This window comes from Patiria miniata, unplaced genomic scaffold (genome assembly GCF_015706575.1).
Source record: "Patiria miniata isolate m_02_andy unplaced genomic scaffold, ASM1570657v1 HiC_scaffold_5, whole genome shotgun sequence".
Lineage (NCBI taxonomy): Eukaryota > Metazoa > Echinodermata > Asteroidea > Valvatida > Asterinidae > Patiria > Patiria miniata.
Window position 1 is genome coordinate 1193984 of NW_024037072.1, and position 23083 is coordinate 1217066.

A 23083-nucleotide genomic window follows, 5' to 3' on the forward strand; every position below is an offset into this window, starting at 1 on the left:
AAAATACAAGTTTACATGTTCACGCATATATACGTGCTTTTCTTGTTGGTTTAACTTACAAGTTCCTAGAGTGTGGTCTGCATTAGGCCCAGTGCCTGAGCTGGGTGTGCCACCGTTATCGAGTGTCCAATCGAAGTCATCGTTCTGGCTGTTGTTGAATCGACATAGGTTGTAGGAATCGAAGTCACATTTCAAATCCATCAATGGCACGGTCGGCCTACCTGTGAACAATTGTGTTAAATTATATCAAAAATTGTAAAAGGGTGGAATTCAAGCAACAACATAATGTAGCTTTTAATCAGCCTATTCTATCGACTCCAACAGTAAGATCATAACTTTGTTGTGTAATCACTACCGGTATGTTGTGTAATTATATCAAAAATCGTAAAAGGGTGGAATTCAAACAACAAAATAATGTAGCTTTTAACAGTAGACGTGTATTTTGTGAAATATTGTGATATTTGCCCGCATCGTGATTTTTTTCCACAATTTATTGTTGCACACTACAAAATTCACTGATGAGTCACGGTATTGCAAAAAAAAATGCACTGCTTGTCGTGAAAAAAAAGACATTTCTACGGAAGTTTATTCAGCCCATGTCAAAAAAAAAAATTGCGGCTCACTATTTCGCTCGGGCGGATTACTTTTTAGCCCGGGTGGATTAATGTTTCGCCCTTGCGGATTACTGTTTCGCCCTGGCGGATTACTGTTTCGCCCCTTGCGGATTACTGTTTCGCCTCTGATGGATTACTGTTTCGCCCTGGCGGATTACTGTTTCGCCCTGGCGGATTACTGTTTTGCCCTGGCGGATTACTGTTTCGCCCCTTGCGGATTACTGTTTCGCCTCTGGCGGATTACTGTTTCGCCCTGGCGGATTACTGTTTCGCACCTGGCGGATTACTGTTTCGCCAGGGCGGATTAGTATTTCTCCCTGTTGGATTACTGTTTGAACTCAAAACGGCTCAAATGAATACATAACTTAAATACTGCTGCACTTTATTACAATTCTAGTAAAATGTTAAATAGGGGATTCCAATTACAAAGAATGACATGATGACGTCATAACCTAGAACACGTCAAAGAAACTATTTATAATTCTTTTTAAATTTAAAAACCATTTGATGTAATTTTACCGAATTTCCAATAAAGATTTCAGCTCTGTTGTTGACGAAAGGCATCCTAATGTTATGACGTCATCAAACCGGAGGTGTAATTTCTATATACACGTTTACATCCGTTTTATGTTTTTTTTTTTAGTTCTTTTCGCTAAACATGTGTACCTCGCATGTGTATATCTGGTCGCAATTACATTGTAAATCCTAATTCATTTTGCACATTTCAGCCGATGACGTCATCTAACCGGAAGTAATGTACAAATAAAATATGCCATGAAACATTTCAAAACCTAAGTGATCAGTTTTCAAATTTGGAAGTTGTTATGCTGAACTTCATCGGTGTTTTCTTAGATAAAATATTCGCAACTAATAGGAACAAAGTTGGCGCCCTATCACCCTGCGCCTGATGACGCAAAAAAATAATATGATAAATGCATGCATTTAATTATTAGAAACATGCTCTTAGCCCATACAAATTCATTTCAAGCATTTTTTGGTTTTGCTTCGATGAATCAAATTCAATTTGGCTGCCAATGTGGCTGCCAAAAATGGTCAATGTTGAGAATAACCATATGTTGGCCATAAATGTAAGTGATATGTATAAGTGAAAGTTGATATTATGTACTTGAGACTTCATTGCATATCTGGATTTGTCTTACTTGCATTTTTCTAACATGTTCCAAATTCCGGCCAGGCTGCCATTACCGGCCGGATTAAGTACCGCGTCACCGACACCACGAAGTAACACCCATCTACATACCAGTAAAAACTAGCAATCGGAGAAAACGGCAACTAAACTTGAACGCCTTCTAAAACAACACTTTGCGTCAAAACGACAGAGTATTTTCAGTTGGGTTTCTCGTTGTGGACACTTGATGAATTGAATTGATTAAATCTGCTGTTTTTCACTCGTAACTGTAAATTTTCGTTTTCACGAAGTAACACTCTCCAATGTATTTAACACGAGGAAAGTGCAACTTCAGGTCAGCGCGCGCGCGCTCATACAACTTGTTACAAAAAGAGTGTTACTTCGTGAAAACGTTTTTGCTCACTTATGAGCAGAGTGCACGCCATGCATTGCAATGGAAATGGAACTTGAGTGTTACTTCGTGAAAACGAAAATTGTCACTTTTGGCAAAAGTTGCCATGGATACTTAGCGTAATTATTAAAGCAAAGCTCTTGAAGGTTTGAAACTTCGTGCAATGGTAGGCCTTGATGAATAATGTTTAAAAATCCAAAAAACTGAAAATCGAAAAAAACATGCTTTAACACGGTAGAGTGTTACTTCGTGGTGTCGGTGACGACCGGTACAGGCCAGCCCTTTGCTCGGCCGGCTAGTTTAATCCTCTTCAAACCGGCAGAGCAACCGGCCAGAGTAATGATAATTAATTCGGTGTTTTCTGCTATCTCTTTTGGTAGATTTTACTTTCATTGAAACCAAACTGTTAGGTAATACGCTAAAACGAAATGCAATGAATAAATATATGCTAGCCATCCATCTGTGGAAAGATAGAGTCTGGAAGCTTGTTTACGCACATCTTCATACAATAGACACTAATCCGCTTAGAACTCTTTGTTTAACTCTGGAGGCTGACAGGCTGCGTACCAGTAGGTTGTTCGTTGATTGACTTTGAAGTGTCGCCGAGATACTGGAGCAAAACCGCCATTATGGTCGCGAAGGCGAAGCATGGTAAATTCGTAAACCCCCAAAAACATGGCCTTTGGAACGATGTGTTTCTCAGAAAATATGCTCAGTATGATTAAAATGTTAAATTGTAACGGAAGAAATTATAAATTTCAAGTCAGTGAAAAAAAGGCCGTCATCGATGCCAAAACCTCAATACTGGTTACTGGTAAAGCAGACCTTCAAGTCTGGAAGTAATCGTTGGAAAACGTCTTCAAATTCTAGGAATTTACGAAAAAGTTGTTATTTTTTACGAGTAGTTCAACACTTATACCATCGAAGTATATTCCAAATTTAGGCTTAATCTGTTGTTGCTAACGCTTGTGTTACTGCTTGAACTATCTCTAAGGAAAATCTCGACGAGGATTTTTCCTACCCGACCCACTTGCATGGTTTGCATAGCGCCGTATAGGCGCTACGGTTGACCAATTTTGGCCTGGCGGCACAATAACGACGGGTATATTAGCATATTCATTAGTGTCGCCTGGCGTGACTTGGCGTGGGTCTCGGTATCGACTAATGCGGAAGCCGGCAAAAAAGGTGATATTTATTAATTAATAGCTCGTGGAAAAGGTTTTTATGCACATTCCTTGTCCTAAGGGTCGTTTTCACAAAAGGGCGACAGTTATATGTCGCCTTAATAAGGTGTGTCGCCCTATTGTGGACGGAGTTAGCAAAATCTGTCGCCCTATCCTAGCTGTTAGTAAAATAATATAAATAATTATAATAAAAATGATAATAATTACCCTGTATTGGACATTTGGGAGCTAGACATCCCCATAGACTTGTGCACAAAGTTGTTCAAACATAAATGTGCCCCAACCCAATATTCCCTTGTCCTTTTCCCACGAATTTCGGTATGTTCACTAATTAAAGCAACAAATACAATCTAATTGCGACAACAAAATTGTGCCTCTAAAGGGGGGCTGTGACATTAGGGAGACATGAAAATGTCCCCCTAATGACCGTTGTCTCCCATGGTGCAAAGAAATTACGATAACGTGTCTTATAACGCGCTCTACCAAGATCACAGCGCCTAACAAAAAGGAGGAAAACACAGAGGGGTCGGGACAACAAAGCAGTACTAACAATAACAACATGGGGGGGGGGGGGGGGGGACAGAGGCATTAAGAGAGATCTGGGAAAAGGAAAGTATTTAAAGAACGCTTGAAAGTTGACACCAACTCCGCCTCTCTCAGATCAACAGGAAGCTCGTTTCAAGGATGCGGCGCTGCAACCTTGAAAGAGTTATCCCCGGCTCTCTTGTTGGATCTTGGGAGAGAAAGCCGGGTGTGATCAGAAGATGAGCAGAATCGGTGTCTGTGGGAAGCTGAAGCATTGAGTAACTGTATGAGGTTGGTCAAGTAGGTTGGGGATAGAGCACGAAGGCACTTGTATAGTAGGGTGAGAATTTTAAAGGAGATCCGCTGCTTGACAGGGAGCCAGTGAAGCTCTACCAACAGGTCAGCAGAGGGTTGGTCCCGTCCACACACACACAAAGACTAGCCGAGCAGCTTTATTTTAAAGGTGCTACGAGCGCCTAAGGTCTGAATCGTGTGCACCGAGCAAGAGAGAATTGGCGTTGTCTAGACGGGACAGGACAAGACCTCTGACGGCCTGATGGCAGGCATCTTGTGTAATGAATCGGCGAATGCGCCAGAGATAACGTATGTGGAAGTTAATGGTCTTGCAAAGAAAATTAACTTGCTGGGACATATTTAGAGAACCATCCAAGGTGACACCTAGTTCTTAATGGACTTGGAAACAGGAATAGAAAGACTACCTAATTTCAGCTCAAGGTCAGAGAATGTCGGTAAAATACGGATGTTCGCAAAGAGAAAGAATTCGGTTTTGTCCTGGTTTAACTGCAGCATGTTGTGAATCATCCATTTGTTAATCATGGAAACACGTGAGAATAGCTTGGATAGCACGCCCTGACAATTACCCTCAGTTCGAGGTTCAAATTCGGCATATAGCTGAATATCGTCGGCATATGCGTGAAACCCGATATCAAATTCACGAATGACTAAAAGTAATGAACACATCACAACGAGTTTTAGCACATAATTGGATCATTATAATAGTCGGGTGGGAAGAAGGGGGGATCATGCACCCTCGGAAATCAAATTCTAATCAATGTCTGATTCAAAGACGTAAAGACGTTTCTGATCTAAAGACGTAAATTAGAAATTGATTTCCAAGAGTGCAATAAACCATAAGGGAAATAAACCCTGAAAGTTGCATGAGGATGCGGTCTTCCAAACGGGAGAAATTAATTTTCACAGATGTCTCCTGGCTGTGCGAACGTGTCTGTGCACATGTAGTTTCATTCAAAATAAAGTGTTACGTAACCTTTAGAATTCACCCTTCGCAACCACATGGCTGTTGTACCGGCCAAGAGGGGCAAAAATACCGGGGTTTAGCCCCCCCCCAATCTTGTCTAGCCCCCCCCCCCCCAATTTTGTGTAGCCCTCATTGAAAATATGGCACGAGCCCCCTCCCCCACCTTTTGTTTTTCGGAGGCCTAAGTGTCCGGAGAAAATAACCGGTATGCAATTCAGCACGCCTTCCTGAAAAAATTCTGGATCCACCCTGCTAGCCCCCCAAAATATTGGCTCTAGAACCGCGCCTGTGATCATACCCGCCTCAAAGGGCCGGTACAGGCAGCGCAGTGAAAGAGGTCAAATCTATCCATCCAGGAGATAGAGACCACATTATTTGGCTGATATATGACGCTTTGCTATTTTTTTTTTTACCAATAATGCGGGCATGTTGGCCCCCATATTTTACGCCATATTGGCCGCCATTTTGAATTTGAAGCATGATAGCAAAAAAGAGATACCAGCAATGAATTTGTGAGGGTAAAAAACATAATAACTAACAATTTTGTTGATCCTTTTATCACATTATTTGGACGATATATGACTTTTTCGTCTTTTTACCAATAAGGCGGCCATAGGCCTATTGGCTGCCATATTTGACGCCATATTGGCCGCCATTTCGAATTTGAATCATGATAGCGAAAGAAAACCAGAATTGAATTTGCGAGGGTAAAAAAACACATAACTAACAAGTTCATTGATGCTTTTATCACATTATTTCGACGATACATGTATATGCCTTTTTCAATTTTCTTTTTACCATATTGGCCGCATTCCTGGCCGCCAACATTAATTTTAAGCATGATAGCAAAAAAGGGATACCAGAAATGAATTTGTAAGGGTCAATTTCTTATAACTTACGATTTTTAAAATGATTTTATCACATTATTTAGCTGATATATGCCTTTTTCCAAGTTATTACCATTTTGGACGGGCCATACTGGCCGCCATCTTGGATATCTAAGGGGAAGCATTGGATTGTTTTTACTGTTAACATCCAAAATGTGTTTTAGGACCCTAAAAGGCACCCCACAAATTGGTGAAAGTTAGTTCTGAGGGGGGGGGGGGGTGCACGGAGGGTTCCCTGTAAATACCCAACTAACAGGTTTTCCCGGACAATTTTGGAAAATGTGCATTTGAAGTATTTTGTTCAACACAAATTCAATTTGGCGCTGATTTTGAGAGCGACGTATATTGGGGTTTCATTTTGGCAATAACTAGCATTTGATTTCATATTGCATCTTTCAAAAAAATGAATGTGCATTACGTTTCATTTCAATGATTACAAATACGTGATTTGGATTTCGGTTCGACGGATGCATTGCCGATTATTACGAATGTGCAATCCATTTCGCAGAAAATCGATTTGTTCTTGTGACACGGGCTGAATTGTGCATTCTTTTCATTTGTCATAATTTAAATTTGCAAAGTCTGCATTCATTTAAAATAAAGTGTACAGCCTAGACAAATCATGATACAGCTTTGATTGATTCATTGGTTAATCAATGTATTGTAGGCCTAATGGATCATTGATGTGCTTGTTCTTATGTAAACAAAGGCTGATTTGAAAATGGAAGATGAAACGTGAGAAAGATATAAATCTTTCCAAAAATAAATCAATCAAAATAATCTTGTAGGAATATTATTGGAACGGTAAAGGGAAACATCACGTGTCATGTTACATGGGATCCGGAGGACATTTGTGTTGTGTTGTGCGTGGTTACATGATGGGATTGTGGCAAATGCTGAGCAAAAAAAAAGAACGATTGTCTTTATCTTAGGTTTTTTATGTAGGATTTATTACAATAGTTGGTATGTTTTCAAAGACTACATCACTTTGGTTTAGCTCAATCATCACGAATATTCAAAAATTCAATCATTCAATCAACCATTCGTCATATGTTACTTTTGTGAACACATAAGTGAATTCTAATGCTTGACCAGGCAAACGTAACACTGCTTGGGAATTCGGCTACACATTAGCGTAGTAGATTGATGATAAATTAAAAGGAAAACAGGATTGCAGATGTGCCTTCGATTTCGCGCAAAAATGAAATCTCGATAAACCAAATTCAGTGCACATTCGGGAATTCGTTCGCTGAGTTTTTACGACAGAATGCACCTTCATGGAAATAGAACTATTATTTGTTAAATAGAAACAGCGATTTGAAACGTTCATTCTATTTCGCACGAAAACGAAAGCTTCTTTTACAAATTATTGTACACATTTTCCGAAATTGTCCGGGAAAACCTATAATTAGGGGAGGTTTTTTTAATTACGCGCAGAGTTCTGTTAGCATTACGGGTCGATGATTACATAAACCGAAATTTAATATTCACCAAATGTATCTCATTTACTATTATATTTCATAATAAATAGTAAGTACATTTTCCCCACTTTGTTATTTTTCTTTGAGCAAAAGGATACGTTAAAGAAATAGAATAAATAAATTCTCTCACATTTCAATATGAATGTCCTTTTCCCCTTGTTTTCTGAGGACAATATGTCAAACTAGTCATGACAATAAAATGGAACCATTCTATTTATTTCGTGCCTACTCGTTTGTGTTCGTAGGGTTGTTTCTCCTAAAACTTTAAACACACACAATACGAATCAGGGCGGAATTTTCTCCTTTTCTAAATTCCGTCCTGAAAAAATCAACATGCAAGTTTGAGAGTCTTGCTAAGTTTTTAATTTAAAAAGATGTTCATCTCTTTTATTTAGTTTTTTAAATTGTCATGTCAAAAGTTGCTCCGACAATACCATTGGCCAACATTCCTTTAAATTGTGTATCCTTTAAGGAAATTCAACACCATACCAACGTTCGGTGTTTTTCATGCAGTAGCCCAGCACTTCCTTGATGCAAATATATCTCGTAGGTTAGCTACCTCTTGTGCCACAAGGGTTATCATTGTCGGGTTGCTGCGTACCGCGGGGTGTAAAGTATGGGGCGACTGTCTCCAACAGGAGCCGGCTATAAAGGGGATTTTGTTGGCCACTTACTTCGGGCCTTGGTTCTTGCGCGATTTCAAAAGTGTAAGCCCAACACACAATTTTTGGAAGTCTGAGCACCACTTTTTGGCCTCTTCCTAATTACAAGAAACAATGGAGATGAATTCTGACACAATTTGACGACAGTCTTCCTCAGCATCCCGACGGTTCAGTATTTGCCTCTACAACTTTGATCAACGTACTCATTTAAGTAGCCAGTAGAGCAATATTTGGGTCAGGCTTGAGGTCTGGTTTAGGGGACTCATTACATTTTTCCGTTTCAGTGTATTCAACGGTTATTAACCCTTTCCTGACAATTCATGTAGTTTGGATTGAAGGGGTGGGGTCTCATGGAAGTCGTCTCAGTCGTTACATTGCCCTTTTGGTTTCTGACAGAACTTATAATCTGAGCAAATTTCAACCCTATGCCCGGAAGAGTGGCTAGTTCTTTGGACAAAGCTTTGTTGATATTAATCACCATGATTGTTATATTAATACCCCCTTACTTACTTAAATGAATATTACATTACGAAGAAGCTGTTATTTGGGCTGTATCGACAGCCGGTCACTTTCGATACTGCCAACGCCTTCTGTTGGAAGTGACGCCCAACAGTTTGACCTGATTGGCAGTATTAACGCAATTTAGGCTGCCAATAGTAGTTATTTCGGTTAATCAAATTTCATGTACCAAAATCCGCTGCACACTTTATGGATATAACAGCTTCTATATTAAACACAACACTATGTAATTATGAAAACAATTTCAAACCTTAATACATGTACATGTCAACAAACCATATCAACAACATGTTGTTGGTTTGACAAGTCTGGCCTAATGAAATGTCTTTCAGCAAAAGCGGAGATACATCGTTCATTAAATATAATACTAGTCAATGAAATTTGTTTTTGATTTTTTTCAACAAACGCAAAAAAAATGTAGAACATTTTAAATAACTGATTTATTCTAGTCGCCAATGTTGCAGTTGACTGTCTTACCTTAGATTCCGCCAAGCCTGGCCGGGGTGAGTCTCGGGAGTCGAAGGCACGGACGCAATGAAACAAGGCGTTCACCGCAAGGTGCTGTTCTCAAGACTGACATATGGCTGGCATGGGCAGCTCAGGAGACACCCAGCTGCGCCATTTTTCAGTGACTTTATTTATGCTTTACTTCGCTTCAGTGACTTTACTCATACTTCTACATACTTTATAAACCATATAATACATAGTTTATAAGAACCGTTTTGAAGAAAGGTCGAGGAGAAATATCCAAATCACCCCACAAAAAAGTGAGATGAGCAGCCCGATCACCCAACAAACGTCTTTATTAACTTCCCCAAAATGTTTTTAATAATTTTAAGCTATTTTCAGCTCAAATACTAATTCGTCCGGGGCGAAATAGCAATCCGTCTGGGCGAAAGAGTGGGCCATTTTTTTGAGGCCATATCCTATATAAGCTTCCGTATAAAAGCAACGTGATCACGGAACTCGACATTTCTGGTTTCTAAGTCGAGTTATCTACACGTTATATTCGCCTTGTACAACGGTCGAGTTGTCAGAGCGTTGTGTAAACCGTAGAGACAGGTTGTGTAAACCGTGAAGTTGGTTTCATCAGTGAATCTTAATCCCAACGATGTTATTTTCGAATATTCTCTTGGGATCCTAAGCAGAAAAAACATCTGCTTTTATTTCAACAACACCAGACAATATTGGTTATAAGGCTCTTGCCAATACGTGAGTGGCCCAGGCATTGTGCGTGAGTGGCCCAGGCATTGTGATGGAAATGTACAATCCCAGTGCCAAAGCACATGCATGACATGTACAATTTACACAAGTTAAAAACGTTGTCTTCAATGTGCTTAAGAAAACGGATTCTTTTCACTTACCCTTTATAACGCCTCCTGCAGCAAATGCCACTATTTGGGAAACACAAGCCAAAAAAAAAAAAAAAAATCAGTTTTTTACATAGAGAGTCTGCGTTTGAAAAAAAAAAAAAAAAAATTCAAAGTAACCATGGGCGTTGCGAGGGGGGGGGCGCAAGGGGGCGCTTGCCCCCCACGGAAAAGCCCCCCCCCCCCCAACAAAAAGGAAGGAAAAAAAAGAGAAAAAAAGAAAGAAAAAGAGGCGCGAAGTCAAAGTGGTGTAAATTCAAATTTAATGGGTGGGTGGGGGGGAGCAAAATGTCCCTGCCCCCCTCTTAAACTGATAAATCGAGAATATGTTGAGAAATACAGGGTTTTTTTTGGGGGAAATATGTTTCGCCCTCTCTAGAAACAATTGTGGCGACGCCCACGAAAATAACATGAAAAACATATACATCACAACCCATAAAAGTATATATTTCGGCAGCCAAATTGCCTTATATAGGTTTTCCCGGCCAATTTCACCAAGTTTTCATTCAATTTAACGCCTGGCTCATTCGATTTAGATTGAAATTGAAAGATCATGCAGATCGGCATTCGACAATCAAAAAGAATCATTTAATTTCACTATCCAAGCATTCTATCGCCTTTTAGCTTCACTCGTCCCTATCAAAGATGCATTCATATTAAAAGTATCGCGTTGTTCATTCAATTTCGTCTAAACCATTAGTAAGGGGTTGATCGGGCATTCGTTTTCATTAATGGGCAAACATGTTTCACATTTTGTCAAGCATCTTTTAAGACTTCATAAGTGTCCGTATTCCTTAGCGTAAATCATATTTGATGACTTCAAACCGTAGATAGACTTTCTTTCTTAAAGGGTATGTGCAATGAATTTTTCTCAGGAATTCTTTTTTGTGCAACTCTGTGAAATGTAAGAAAACTACATATTTGACAACACTTTTTGGGCTAATCTTACTGCAAATGTGCAATTCTTTAAGCATTTAAAAGTTTCCATGTTTTTCCGGACTAACGCTGTTACTGTGATGTCATTTCAGGAAGACACTGTTCAGTTTAGGGTTTTTTCTTTCAAATTATTCATCCAAAATTTGCTAATTGAAAACATTTGTGGGAAAGGGATGGTCATTGGCCTACTGCCATGTACTGACACATCATATATAATCACCAAATAAAAGAAATTTATGACAGCAAAATAGCCAACATTCTAGCAACTTTTTTTTTGCTGAAATAGCCTTGTAACATTAATCATGCTCGGAATGCCATCACAGGTTTTCTAATGAATATGAAACTTTGCATTAGCATAAAAACGGAGAAGGCACCAGAAACACACCTCAAAATGGAAAATAAAACTTGCAACTAAGGTTAAATGTGACACAAAGATGTATTTTCAAGGTTTGCATTGAAAACTTTGCATGGGCCCTGTGAATATGGTAAGTGTTCGGTCAGACATTCGCAAGAAAGCATTTAAGAAATAACGCAAGAGAAATGTTCCCGACGGTACAACCATTTCCAAACATATTACGTGTCCCGATGTCTTGCACGTCAAGAAATCGTCAACGTAAAAAAAGCCCCTTGATCAAACATTTAAACAGGTAGAACAGATCAACAGTGAAAAAGAAATTATCTTAGTCCCTTTCAATTCGTCGGGAAAACCTATACAATGTCGTGGTTCTCTTCTGCCGCTCGTAAAATCGACGCAATAGAATCTTAGTGCCAGTGGTTTTCAAAGTGAATGAAAAGATGTAGGCTAGCTGAATTCAAAATTGAGTTTTACCCGTCATCGTCGCAGTGTTGTCCGAGTGCCTTTTAGAAAAAAAAATCACAAACTCCTCGGATAGGACGTCTGCTTTATATAGAGGACGTCTTGAATGCCCTTTCACACTAGACAAATCTCGGGGCTGACGCGGGGTTGACGCATGTTTGAAAACATGCGGCGTTTCACACTTGAAAATTGTTAACCCCGGGTTCGCCCCCGGGTTAAATCTTACCCTGCTCGTGACCAGGGTTGAGATTTTCAATCCGGGTTCAAACTCTCGCCATGCAGGGTTCAAATCAACAGCAACCGAATGAAATAAGCTTGGTTTGCAAGTGAGAAACGATGCGGGGGTTACAAAAAAAATCAAGCACTCAACCCGGGGCGGCAGTGGGTTTGCCCAGGGTGAGTTCAAGCCGGGTTTGAGGCGCAGTAGTGTGAAAAGACTCGACTACCGAGCTTTCCAAGGCCGGCTGGCTGGTTTGAATCTGATGTTCAAGCCAAAAAAAACTGTGAATTGAATTGAATGGAATTGACAGCAAAAGTTGAAGATATACGGATTAATTGTTCAATTTGTACAAGATATACATGCGGAAATTTGTCCCCCAAAAATCTCACTCAGTTTCAGACAAAGTCAGATAAATTCTACCAAATGCAAATCAAAGAATGAATTTACCAAGAAGCAGGGCAGCAACAGCTAATGCTCGGCGTCCGTCTTGCCCATGGTGGCTCTCTGTTGCCAAAACAGTCACGACGACTCTGAGCTGAGGCAATCCAAACCTCCCATTATATGGAATTTCAATCAAACTAGGACCTGTTCATTTGGGTAACTTGAGCCAGCTGAATCAATGGAAAGTTAGATTAATGATTCTCAAATGATCTGATAAAAATTCACAGTTAGTTTATCGAACAAAATGAATAACCGATCAGTATCTGCGCCAGCTGTTGCGTCTGAACAATTAAAGCAAGCGTTACCAAGCGTTACGGCCGAACTGTTTTTTTTTGTTACTTGGTCACAATGTAGGCTATAGCTTTTCAAATCGAATGTATCAACACATATATTGACTTCCTATTTCCAAGAGAGGATATATTCCCTATGTTCCGTCATGAAAACTACACTTCCAAAGTTACGATTTTTTTCTTATGTAACTAAACTGTGGCAGACGCCGGATGTTTTTTAGTAGAAGCTGCACAAAGTTCTTATAGCGACACGGTATGACAGTAACTTACAAAATAGCGTTAAAACAATGCTCTCAAATATTCATAGGTATCTTGGCTTTTTATAAAACCTCTCTAGTACTGAGCAGGCACATACAGGCATACTCTGGGACATAACGAGGTTAGAAATGGTGAAACGACTTCAACATTGACAGAGATCTTCGAGATGGACCATAAGGATTTATCCACTTCCTCCAAAAAAGAAGATGAGAAACTTATATTTCTTTTAATCCCAACAATTGAGCGTGTTAGAAAATGAAAGTTCAGCAGACTTTTCTGTTTACAGTTATTAGCTCTATTCGCTTATTCATTATCCAATATCTTACAGACGATCGATTTTTTAAATATTTTTTGATGACACCTGCACAAAGTGCTTATAAACAACACGGTATATGATTATTGAAAAAAAAATAGTTGTTAAAAAATGGTCTCCAAAAAATTGATATTTATCTTGGCTTTTTATAAAACCTCTCTAGTACTGAGCTGCATACACATGCAGGCCAACGCTGGCAAATAACGAGGTTTGAAAAGGTGAAATGATTTTCAGTGACATGGATCCTCAAGTCAAGACTTACCGTAAGAATTTATCCATCCCCTCCAAACAAAAACTTATATTTCCTTTCATCCCAACAATTGACCATGTTAGAAAATGAAAGTTCTCAGTTGTAAGCTCTATTCCCTTATTTATTATCCATAAGCTTATACACGGCGATAGATTCTGTCGTAAATTGAAAGCATTAAGGGTCTTGTTTACTTCCTGTGACAGCTGCTTCTCCTGGCCAAACTCACCCCATACGAACAACTGAATCGTCACTAATAAATAACCGCATTGGCATGCAATTTGGTTAACTTGACTGATTTTCCTCAATTTCAAATTGTATTATTATAGCCGCACTCTGAAAGATCAAATGTCATTTTCCAGATTTCTTGCATTTGTTCATGTTGCTTTAGCAGTGTAAAAGCACGACACCCGTTCATGGTACGGTATACGGGTAATGGTTCCTGACTAACATTCCCAAGCCTAGACATTGAAAAAATGGGAGATGGGTAAAAGTCAAGTTGGATAGAATACAGTTTGGAGAGTGTAGGTGTAGCGTGAATATCCGACTCCATGACATGTGGACTCATTGGTAGTATTGCGCATGCTTAAGTACGAGAATAAGCTGTTTTTAGGATCACTTACGGGAGATTGACCTGTCACGTGCGAGGGATTAACCAATAATAGGGACAAGGGGTCCGATTTTCATGGGAATCGGATTTGCATATGACACCGGTACAGTGCCTATGTGTAACCATGGAGCTATAGCTATAGCTCCATGGTGTAACGCCGCTTGTTTTGTAGCCTAACGAATGTATCTTTTTGTCTCATGTTGATCATCTTACCGGTGTCTTATGTTGATTTTTTTTATGTTGATTCTGTTTTCGTATGAGGACGAAACAAAATCCTATAATGTGTATTACGTGTTTTATGCGTTTGCGTTTAACTTTGATACTGAACTGCACTGCATGTATCTATGACCATTGAAATCAACAGGGGAGGGGCAGAGCACACCAATGAGTTTAGTTACGAAACGAGCCTGTCCTTTGACTTTCTCCACTCTATAGATGAGAATTTATTAGAAAGTGCAAGTTGAGAGTTTTCTCTTGTGTTTAGTGGGGGTGGGTATTAGCCCATACTTTTTTGGATGCCCCCCTAAAAATATGTAGTTACCCATGGGAATCAATGGAAAAATACTTAAAAAATCATTTGAGACCGTTAACCCCCGTGAAAATTGCCCTCAAAGTGTCATTTTGAAAATATGGTATGGTACCCCGACTCCTTGTGCACAAAGTGTATGTAACTATTTTTTGGCTCCAGACTATTTTCTCCCACACTGGTCTAGCATAGAAATAAGTTAGTAAAACAGAGGAAATAAAGAAACTTCCCTTATTTTTTTTTAGTAAATCCTTTTGTGTTGCCTCAAGTGTATTTCATGTATGTCATTACAAATTTTAACCATTGCCAATACAAATTCTTACATTTAAAAAGAAAAAAAATATTAGGTTTAAAACACATTCCCATGCAGCTTTGTATGCGGAATGCAGTTATAGGTACCGGTAGGTCTACTTATTTTTGTTTACGTTTCGTTATTATTGATAATAGCACCAGACAAACAAAGAAAAGGTCCATAAAACAAGTTTCAAATTAGGAAGGCAGTCCTATTCTCAGGGAAAGTGAGTGGAAAAACAGTCACCCAACTATGGACCAAAAAACAACTTTTTCACAATCATGTTGCAAGAAATGGCCAGTAAAAAGGAACTTAACTTTTCCATTTTTTGTGTTAATGTTTGATTGTTGTTTCTAGTAGGCCACTACATATTTTGAAGGGGGCAGAACATTAAAAAGTGAAATAAAAATTTACCTACCCCTATGTTTAGTTATATACATGTACACGTCCCATTCTAAATGCTTGCCATGATTGACAGAGAATACATGAACTATTTAAAATTATTCAAATTAAGGCTTAACCCCCCCCCCCCCCCAAGAAAGCTATTTATTAACTGACAAAGTAAAATCTACATCAAGACATGCAATACTTTTTAATATAATGAGTGCACTGGTGCAAGTGGAAGGGTTTTGCATCAGATAACATTACACCATCTTCTTGCTGACACGTCTACACATGATTATTATTTGACCTGATACGTTTCGGGGTCCCAATGACATTCTTCTATTTGATTTCAATACGCCCCCCTTCACTCTTAAAACGCAAATGTATCCCAATTTATCCAGCGTTGGATAAAAATGAAAGTTTGTGCGTGCCGATTCGCGTGACATCGCTGAAACTGTGTGCCCACGGACCACCTGTCTATAATACGTGTTCCGTGGTGTGAGCGAGCAGTGCAGTGGGTGTTAATACGCATTTTAGATTATCATTATGCGCTATGTCACGCCGGTTGTCAGCTTACTGGTCCGCGGTCGCCGGTCGAAGGGTCTTTCTCAGTGGTCATCATGTGGATCATTCGCGACTATTTAGATTTAGATCAATGATAATCTTTTTAGAAACTCAAAATCTCAGTGGGGGGGGGGGGGGGGGGGGGACAAGGCTTCATGGGGGGGGGGCGGTCAAACCCCCACGCCCCCCCCCGGTGGCTACGCCACTGGTGTTGACATTATAATAGGCCTATGTCCAGTTTCCGGACATGGAGGTCTTGACACGTTGATCGTCGCTGACGGAAACCTCCAAAGTAATGACTATACATAAATCTTGATTTGACTGGGGCAACTTTCAAAACTTGACGTTGAGGACAAAGCATCGTGTTAGGCCAAAAAAAAAAAGTCTCCGGTTTCTGGTATGGAGCTTGCCCCAAAAGTGGTGCGGCGACGCGGCTTTTTTTTTTTTTTTACCTGTTTTTTTTTTTTTTTTGGCTTCAAATGTCGGCTGATGACTGCAAATGGTGCCCGACTAAACTTAGTGCAAATATATGGGAGTCCAGAGAGGCCACATAAAGCTTATTCTCGATCATAGCCCCATCTAAAAACACGTTAAAATTGTGCAGCAGCAGGATTCCAGTCAAACCAGTGAGTTTAGCGGTTTTGAGACATCATCTTGTGTTGAAAAAAAAAAATTTCATTTTGCCGACGCGCATGGCTACGGCGACGCGCGCGCATACCAGAAACCGGAGACTTTTTTTTTTTGGCCTTATCGTCAATATAGATAAATTCAACTATCTTATAGGCCTACAACATAGATCTGCAGTGCTTACCTTGAATATGTATTAAGTTGGGCGCGATCATCATCGTGGCGCGATCGATTGATATAGCTGCACGATATCGCCCGATGGCTGCACGAACGATAGACCACCCAATAGCGCAGCGCGATCGGGTGATCGCGCAGATTGACCGATCGCGCCCGACAGTTTTGTATAGTTTGTTGGGCCTAATGACGGTATCATGCAAACTAGAAACGTACAACCATTTTGAACACACAAGTACCAATTACCAGGCGTTGATGAAAATATGAAATGTCTATCTTATTTTTTCAAAACTGGTCGTAACACACACTGTAGGTTTAATCCTTGTTTCTGATGATCATTGTCAACGGCAAGAATATATACCATCAATCTTGAAAATAGAAAGGGAAAACAGAAAGGTGTAACTGTTTTTTTCCCCCAGTCTTTGTCAGTAAAATATAATTCCTTGTACAATTATTGAGTTACAAATGCAGGATAGTATTCATACATGCCATAACCTAGTTACGCATTTTGCTCATTTCACTTATTTGTTGCAGATGACGAACAAATTTATATAAAAGCTGTACTAAGTGGTTATAAACAACACGGTGTGGAAAAAAAAGACAGTGTAGTGTTCAAAAAATAGTGTTCTCCAAAAACTGATAGGTATCGTGGCTTCAGTGCCTTAGAGATACTAACATGAATGTTACCAGTGGTATAATAAGGGAGTATCATCATTATGTATTACCACATGCAGGCATACTCTGGGACATAACGAGGTTAGAAATGGTGAAACGACTTCAACATTGACAGAGATCTTCAAGATTGACAAAAAAGGATTAATCTTTCCCCTAAAAAGAGAAGATTTATATTTCTTTTAATCCTAACAATTGAGCGTGTCATTCAGCAGACTTTTCTGTTTACAGTTATTAGCTCTATTCGCTTATTTATTATCAAAATACCCTCATAGGCGATCGATTCTGTCGTAAATTGAAAGCATTAAGGGTCTTGTTTACTTCCTGTGACAGCTGTATCTCCTGGAAAATTTCACCCCATACGAACAACTAAAACAATTCAAAATGCTTGCGTGCAATTTAGTTAGCTTGGCTGATTTTTCTCAATTTCAAATTGTATTGTTGTACCCGCACTGTGAAAGATCAATTGTCATTTTTCCAGATTTCTTGCATTTGTTCATGTTGCTATAGCATTGGAGAGCGCCGGTAAAATGCCAATGTGTAAAGCAACGAAGAGGTTGTCATTTTTCCCCCTCTTTTTTGTATTTTTTTTTTAGTCCCACAATTTGGCCTTAGTGATATGAATGTGGCCTGTTTACGAATAGTATAATTGGGGTGTAAGTGGCACCACCAACGTCAATTTTTTTTGAGCCCCCCCCCCCAAAAAAAACCACCAAATCCTGGGCGCGCCACTGGTGTAAAGATGCTGATTTTGTTGCCTGTAGATTGAAGCCCAATAAATGTATCTTTGTGTCTCAATGATGGTTCTTTAACCGGAGGTTTTTTTAAATTGTTTTATGTTGATAATCATGTAAGTCAGGAAGAAGATGGTGTAATGATATCTGATGCGAAACTCTTCCCCTTGCACCAGTGCACTCTTTATATTAAAAAGTATTCCATGTCTTGATGTTCATTTCACCTCGTCAATTAATATATTTTGGTACGCCTTAATTTGAATATAAAGTGGTTCATGTATAAGTTAAACAGCTGTTCCATCGCGCGTGGCAAACATTTAGACTGTACGGTGTGTCGAATAACTAAACACAAGAGAAAATTCTCAACTTTCACTTTCTAAGGCCCCTTTGCACAGGGCTGCGACCTTTGTACCACCTATGAGCGACCAAAAAATGGCCAGGACGCTCAATGGTCGCCTAAACCCAGAAAATCCTGTTTCTATGTAACTGATCCAGCTATCCTTGTGCCTCCCTTGAACCGCCAAAACTGCAAATTTCGGGTATTTTCATGTCGAGCTACGAGCGCCCTGTGCGTCCACTGAGCCACTTGCCTGCCTGCCCTGTGCTTCCCCTGTGCAACCTACGGCAACCAACGCCGGATGGAGACACAGCGGTCGCCACAGTCATCGTTCAGTGCACGCTGTTGGTCGGCCAAAGGAGGCACAAGGGAGGCAGAAGCATATCGCCAAGATTGACGGTAAAATTTGCAACAGAACGGATCTATTACGACCATTTGCCGACCATTGTGCATCCATTCTGCAACCACGGCAATGCTTGTTCCTCCCTTCTGTCTCATTTGAGCAACCAACCCCCTCGGCGACCTTTGTGCGACTGTTTTGAACATGTTCAAAAATGTACGGCGACATGGCGTCCATTCTGTGTACCACCTTTGAACGACCTAGGCAACCATGCGGCCTCCTTTGAGCCTCCAACGGCGACCTGGCCAGGTTTATGGTGCTCAAGGGAGGCCCAAAGATGGCAGCCCTGTGTAAAGGGGGTCTTTTTCATCTATAGAGTGGAGAAAGTCAAAGGACAGGCTCGTTCCGTAACTAAACTCACCAGTGTGCTCCAACCCCTTGAATTTCAATTGGTCTTATAATACATGCCGTCCTTATACGATAAAAGAATCAACATAAAAGAGTCAACAAAGACACCTGTAAGAGAATCATCATAAGACTAGACACAAAGATACAGGCTACAAAACCAGCAGCATTACACGTCGACAATGTACTGACGCTCTAAGAACCATGTTCTATCCAGTTCGATTTTGACCCATCTCCCATTTTACCAACGTCTAGGCTCGGGAATGAGTTAGGAACCATTAACCCGTATATTGTACAAATCTGGTAAATGACAATTATTGATCTTCAGAGTGCGGCTATTATAATACAATTTGAAGTTGAGAAATATCAGTCAAGCTTACAAAATTGCATGCCATTGCATTTACTTATTAATGACGATTCAGTTATTCCTTTGGGGTGAAATTTTTCAGGAGAAGCAGCTGTCACAGGAAGTAAACAAGACCCTTAATGCTTTCAATTTATGACAGAATCGATCGTCGTGTAAAAGCTTATGGATAATAAATAAGGGAATAGAGCTTGAAACTGTGAACTTTCATTTTCTAACATGGCCAATTGTTGGCATGAAAGGAAATATTTTATTTTGAGGAGATGGATAACTTCATGGGGTCGATCTTGAGGATCCATGTCACTGTTAAAATCGTTTCATCTTTTATAATTTCAAGGTATTTCCCAGTATAGGCTTATGTGTGCATGCAGGTCAGTGCTAAATTGGTTTTACAAAATATCCGAACCCATGTGGTAATACTCCCTCATAATACCACAGGTAACGCTCACGCATGGATCCTTCACGACTCGCCAAACTCCTGGTTAGACGCGTGATAACGGCCCGTACTGGTGGGAATACTGCAAATATTTGTCACTGACAAAGACCCCTGCGCGCAGCGGCTTTCAGATTTGCAGGGCTCTGCGGTGAATATTCACGATCCTACGTTTTTGGCCTTTATTCTTTAATTCTGATAAGTGATAACTACATGAAACCATGTTATTAAACGCCGAGCACAATATATTTAGCTTTAAAATGAACAATGAAATGTCGCATTTATTTCATCGGTTCGGGACCACATCTCTCTAAATCGTTTTAATGAAAGCCTAATTAAAAACGAGATTTGGGTAAACGGTGTTCTCCTCGGAAAAAGTACTACATTCGTATTTATTTCCGGGGCAAATACTTCATCTATGACGACAAAAACTGCACAATGACGTGTGCATGCTATAACCTGACGTATTTATTTTTTACAATTTTGGAACAAGTATATCTTACATAAGGAGCGTTTTTGCTTACAGTTTTATGAACATTTCCGTTTCAGATGTCATGCAAAAAACTCCGACAAAATGGCACACCCTGGAACATTCGCGTTCAACATGCCCACTGGAATTAATTCCCGTTATCACGCATCCATCCTTGTGTGTAGGATCTGTGATGCAAGACCTTATATTGTTGTAGACGTTGATGTATACGTTGATTAATTTCATTTTTGTTTAATGATTATGAAATCCGGAACACCACTGCTTAAAAAAGAAAATTACATCTTGAAGATATCTTAATGTACAATTATTATATTGACTGTAATCATTTTAGCAATTTTAAATCGCAAGCATATTTTATCCAGAATTAAAGAGAAATTTAATCTTTCAGTTGAGTTGTGTATGCAACACAACGTATGCCTTTAACCAAAAAAATAAATATAATGCAAACACTAATCAAGACTTTTTTTTCATTGTAAAGCTGAAATAACTGCAATGTTGCAGGGGTGAAATATTGGTAAGAAAAAAAAATTGTTTTACAAGTACATGTAATGCATAATTAACTTTTTTTTTTTTAATGGAGTTCCCACATAATTATGCTTTACCAAAAAATCAGAAATTCCTTTTTTTTGCCCACCTCTCAAATATTTTCATTGACGATCGCACCCAAAATGAACATTAAACGGTTCACGATATGAAGTTTCCGACTGACCTTATTTTGTGCAAATGTCCATTTTTCCAAAATGTATGAGAACTACCTACGTGAACAACTTTTTTGGAGGAGAAAAGTCCATTTTTTTACAACTTAATGCTTCAGGTGAGGGGCTTTCTGATCAAATTGTGAACCCTAATTTGTTGGTAACTGAGAAATAAGTTTGTTCTGAGACTTATTTGTTCCTGTACTGATACAACAAAGTATCACCAAAGCTAAAAATAGTGTCCTTTTAACCCTAAAGGGGCCGGGTTATTTTGACCATCTCTCAGCCGGGGGGGGGGGGGGGGGGCGGATTACGCCCCCCCCTAAGATCTCGGCCATCGAGTGACGAACAATTTTGAAACTCGGCACATGCATAGAGCAACTCTTCATAAACATACCATACCCAAGAAATTTCATGACTATAGGTCAAAAGGTTTTGGAATTATGGCCAATTAATTATTCATATGTACGGATGGCAATTCTGCTCTGTGTACACGACGTATATGCGAAAATTCAGTTTTCACGGCGCGTAGCGCTGGAAAATTTTTCGCTACGCGGCAACCCGTGGTCCGATTTTTATGTTTTTGGTATCAAAAGATGCGCAAAGCTCGAGGCTAAAAAGTCATAACAGCTCGGGTCGCGAATTTTTTTTTTAGAGGCTATCACGGAAAATGTTGAGGGGGGAGGGGGGCGGATTCCGCCCCCCGGCCCCTTTAGGGTTAAAACTCCGAAATTTCTAGAAACTATTAACACGAAGTATAAGGCCTATGTATGCAGAGGTATATGTTGATGTGGATGCAGTTTTTGTTTTCACTTTTTTATCCTTGCCATGGAGTTCGACAATATAATTTTCGAAGTATATAATAATGTATGTATAACTGGTGTATAATTAAGGTGCATTTTATGCTCTTGTAGTATTGTTTGAACACATAAAATCAGTATTGTTTTCAAATAAACCATCGATGCTCAAGTGAATTAAATAAAGTCTTCTTTAGTAGATTATGTGTTATACCATTGGTCACGACGTTACAGCGTTTTTTTCTCATCCTGTACACCTTTACAACAACTTTTTCGATTTGATTAATTATTCACATTAAAAAAGAGTCTACAACAACGAACGGAGTCCACCGAAGTTACCGTCGTTCAATCGATTTGAATTAAAATACAAGTACTTTGTACGGTAACCAATGTATGCTAAGCATTTGGTTTATTTGAACGCGTCCTTGTGGTTCTATACGACTGATTTTGATTACGATTTGTGAATCTTCACTGATCTAATACTAGTTATTTTGCCGTGGGTGGTTTTAAACGGTTGATAAAACACCAACTAGTTTTAAATACTACTTTCCGGTGTCACATGAATTTGGACTACCTCAAATCTGGTTCAATTTACCCTTTTATTGGTCGAACGTTCTCAAGCTCCACTTAGGCATGCGCAATACTACCAATGAGTCTGTATGCCATCGAGTTGTAAATTCACGCTACACCGGCACCGCCGCATTCTGCGCTACTTCGCGCAATATGCGCCACGCTCGCCAATCTCCACATCAGGACATTTTTAGAACCACTTGCGAGGGGTACAAACATTAAACATAGCTAAAGGGGTGTTTTACAAAACATACGAAGTAAAACTGTTCAACAAAATCGTTGGAAATTTATGAATATTGACATGTTTTGTGTCAATATTCATATACAACCACATATTGACATGATGACATCTGGCATTACTTCCGATCATACAATCATCCCTCCTCCTGATGTTAATCATAAGGATCATCTTGGGATTGCAAACAAAATCAATGACTGTTTTACTTCAGTTGCGAAGGATCTTGATCCTCTGGATTTGACATCAC

General features: G+C 39.5%; 1 protein-coding gene across 1 annotated transcript in view; it reads right to left on the reverse strand.

Annotated features, from left to right (window-relative positions):
- LOC119740546 (MAM and LDL-receptor class A domain-containing protein 1-like) overlaps positions 1-23083 on the reverse strand; it is a 48805-nt gene that overhangs the window by 22083 nt on the left and 3639 nt on the right. The window contains exon 5 of the mRNA XM_038215891.1: positions 60-221. Coding sequence (XP_038071819.1) covers positions 60-221 — 162 coding nt within the window. The remainder of the gene's footprint in view (positions 1-59; positions 222-23083) is intronic.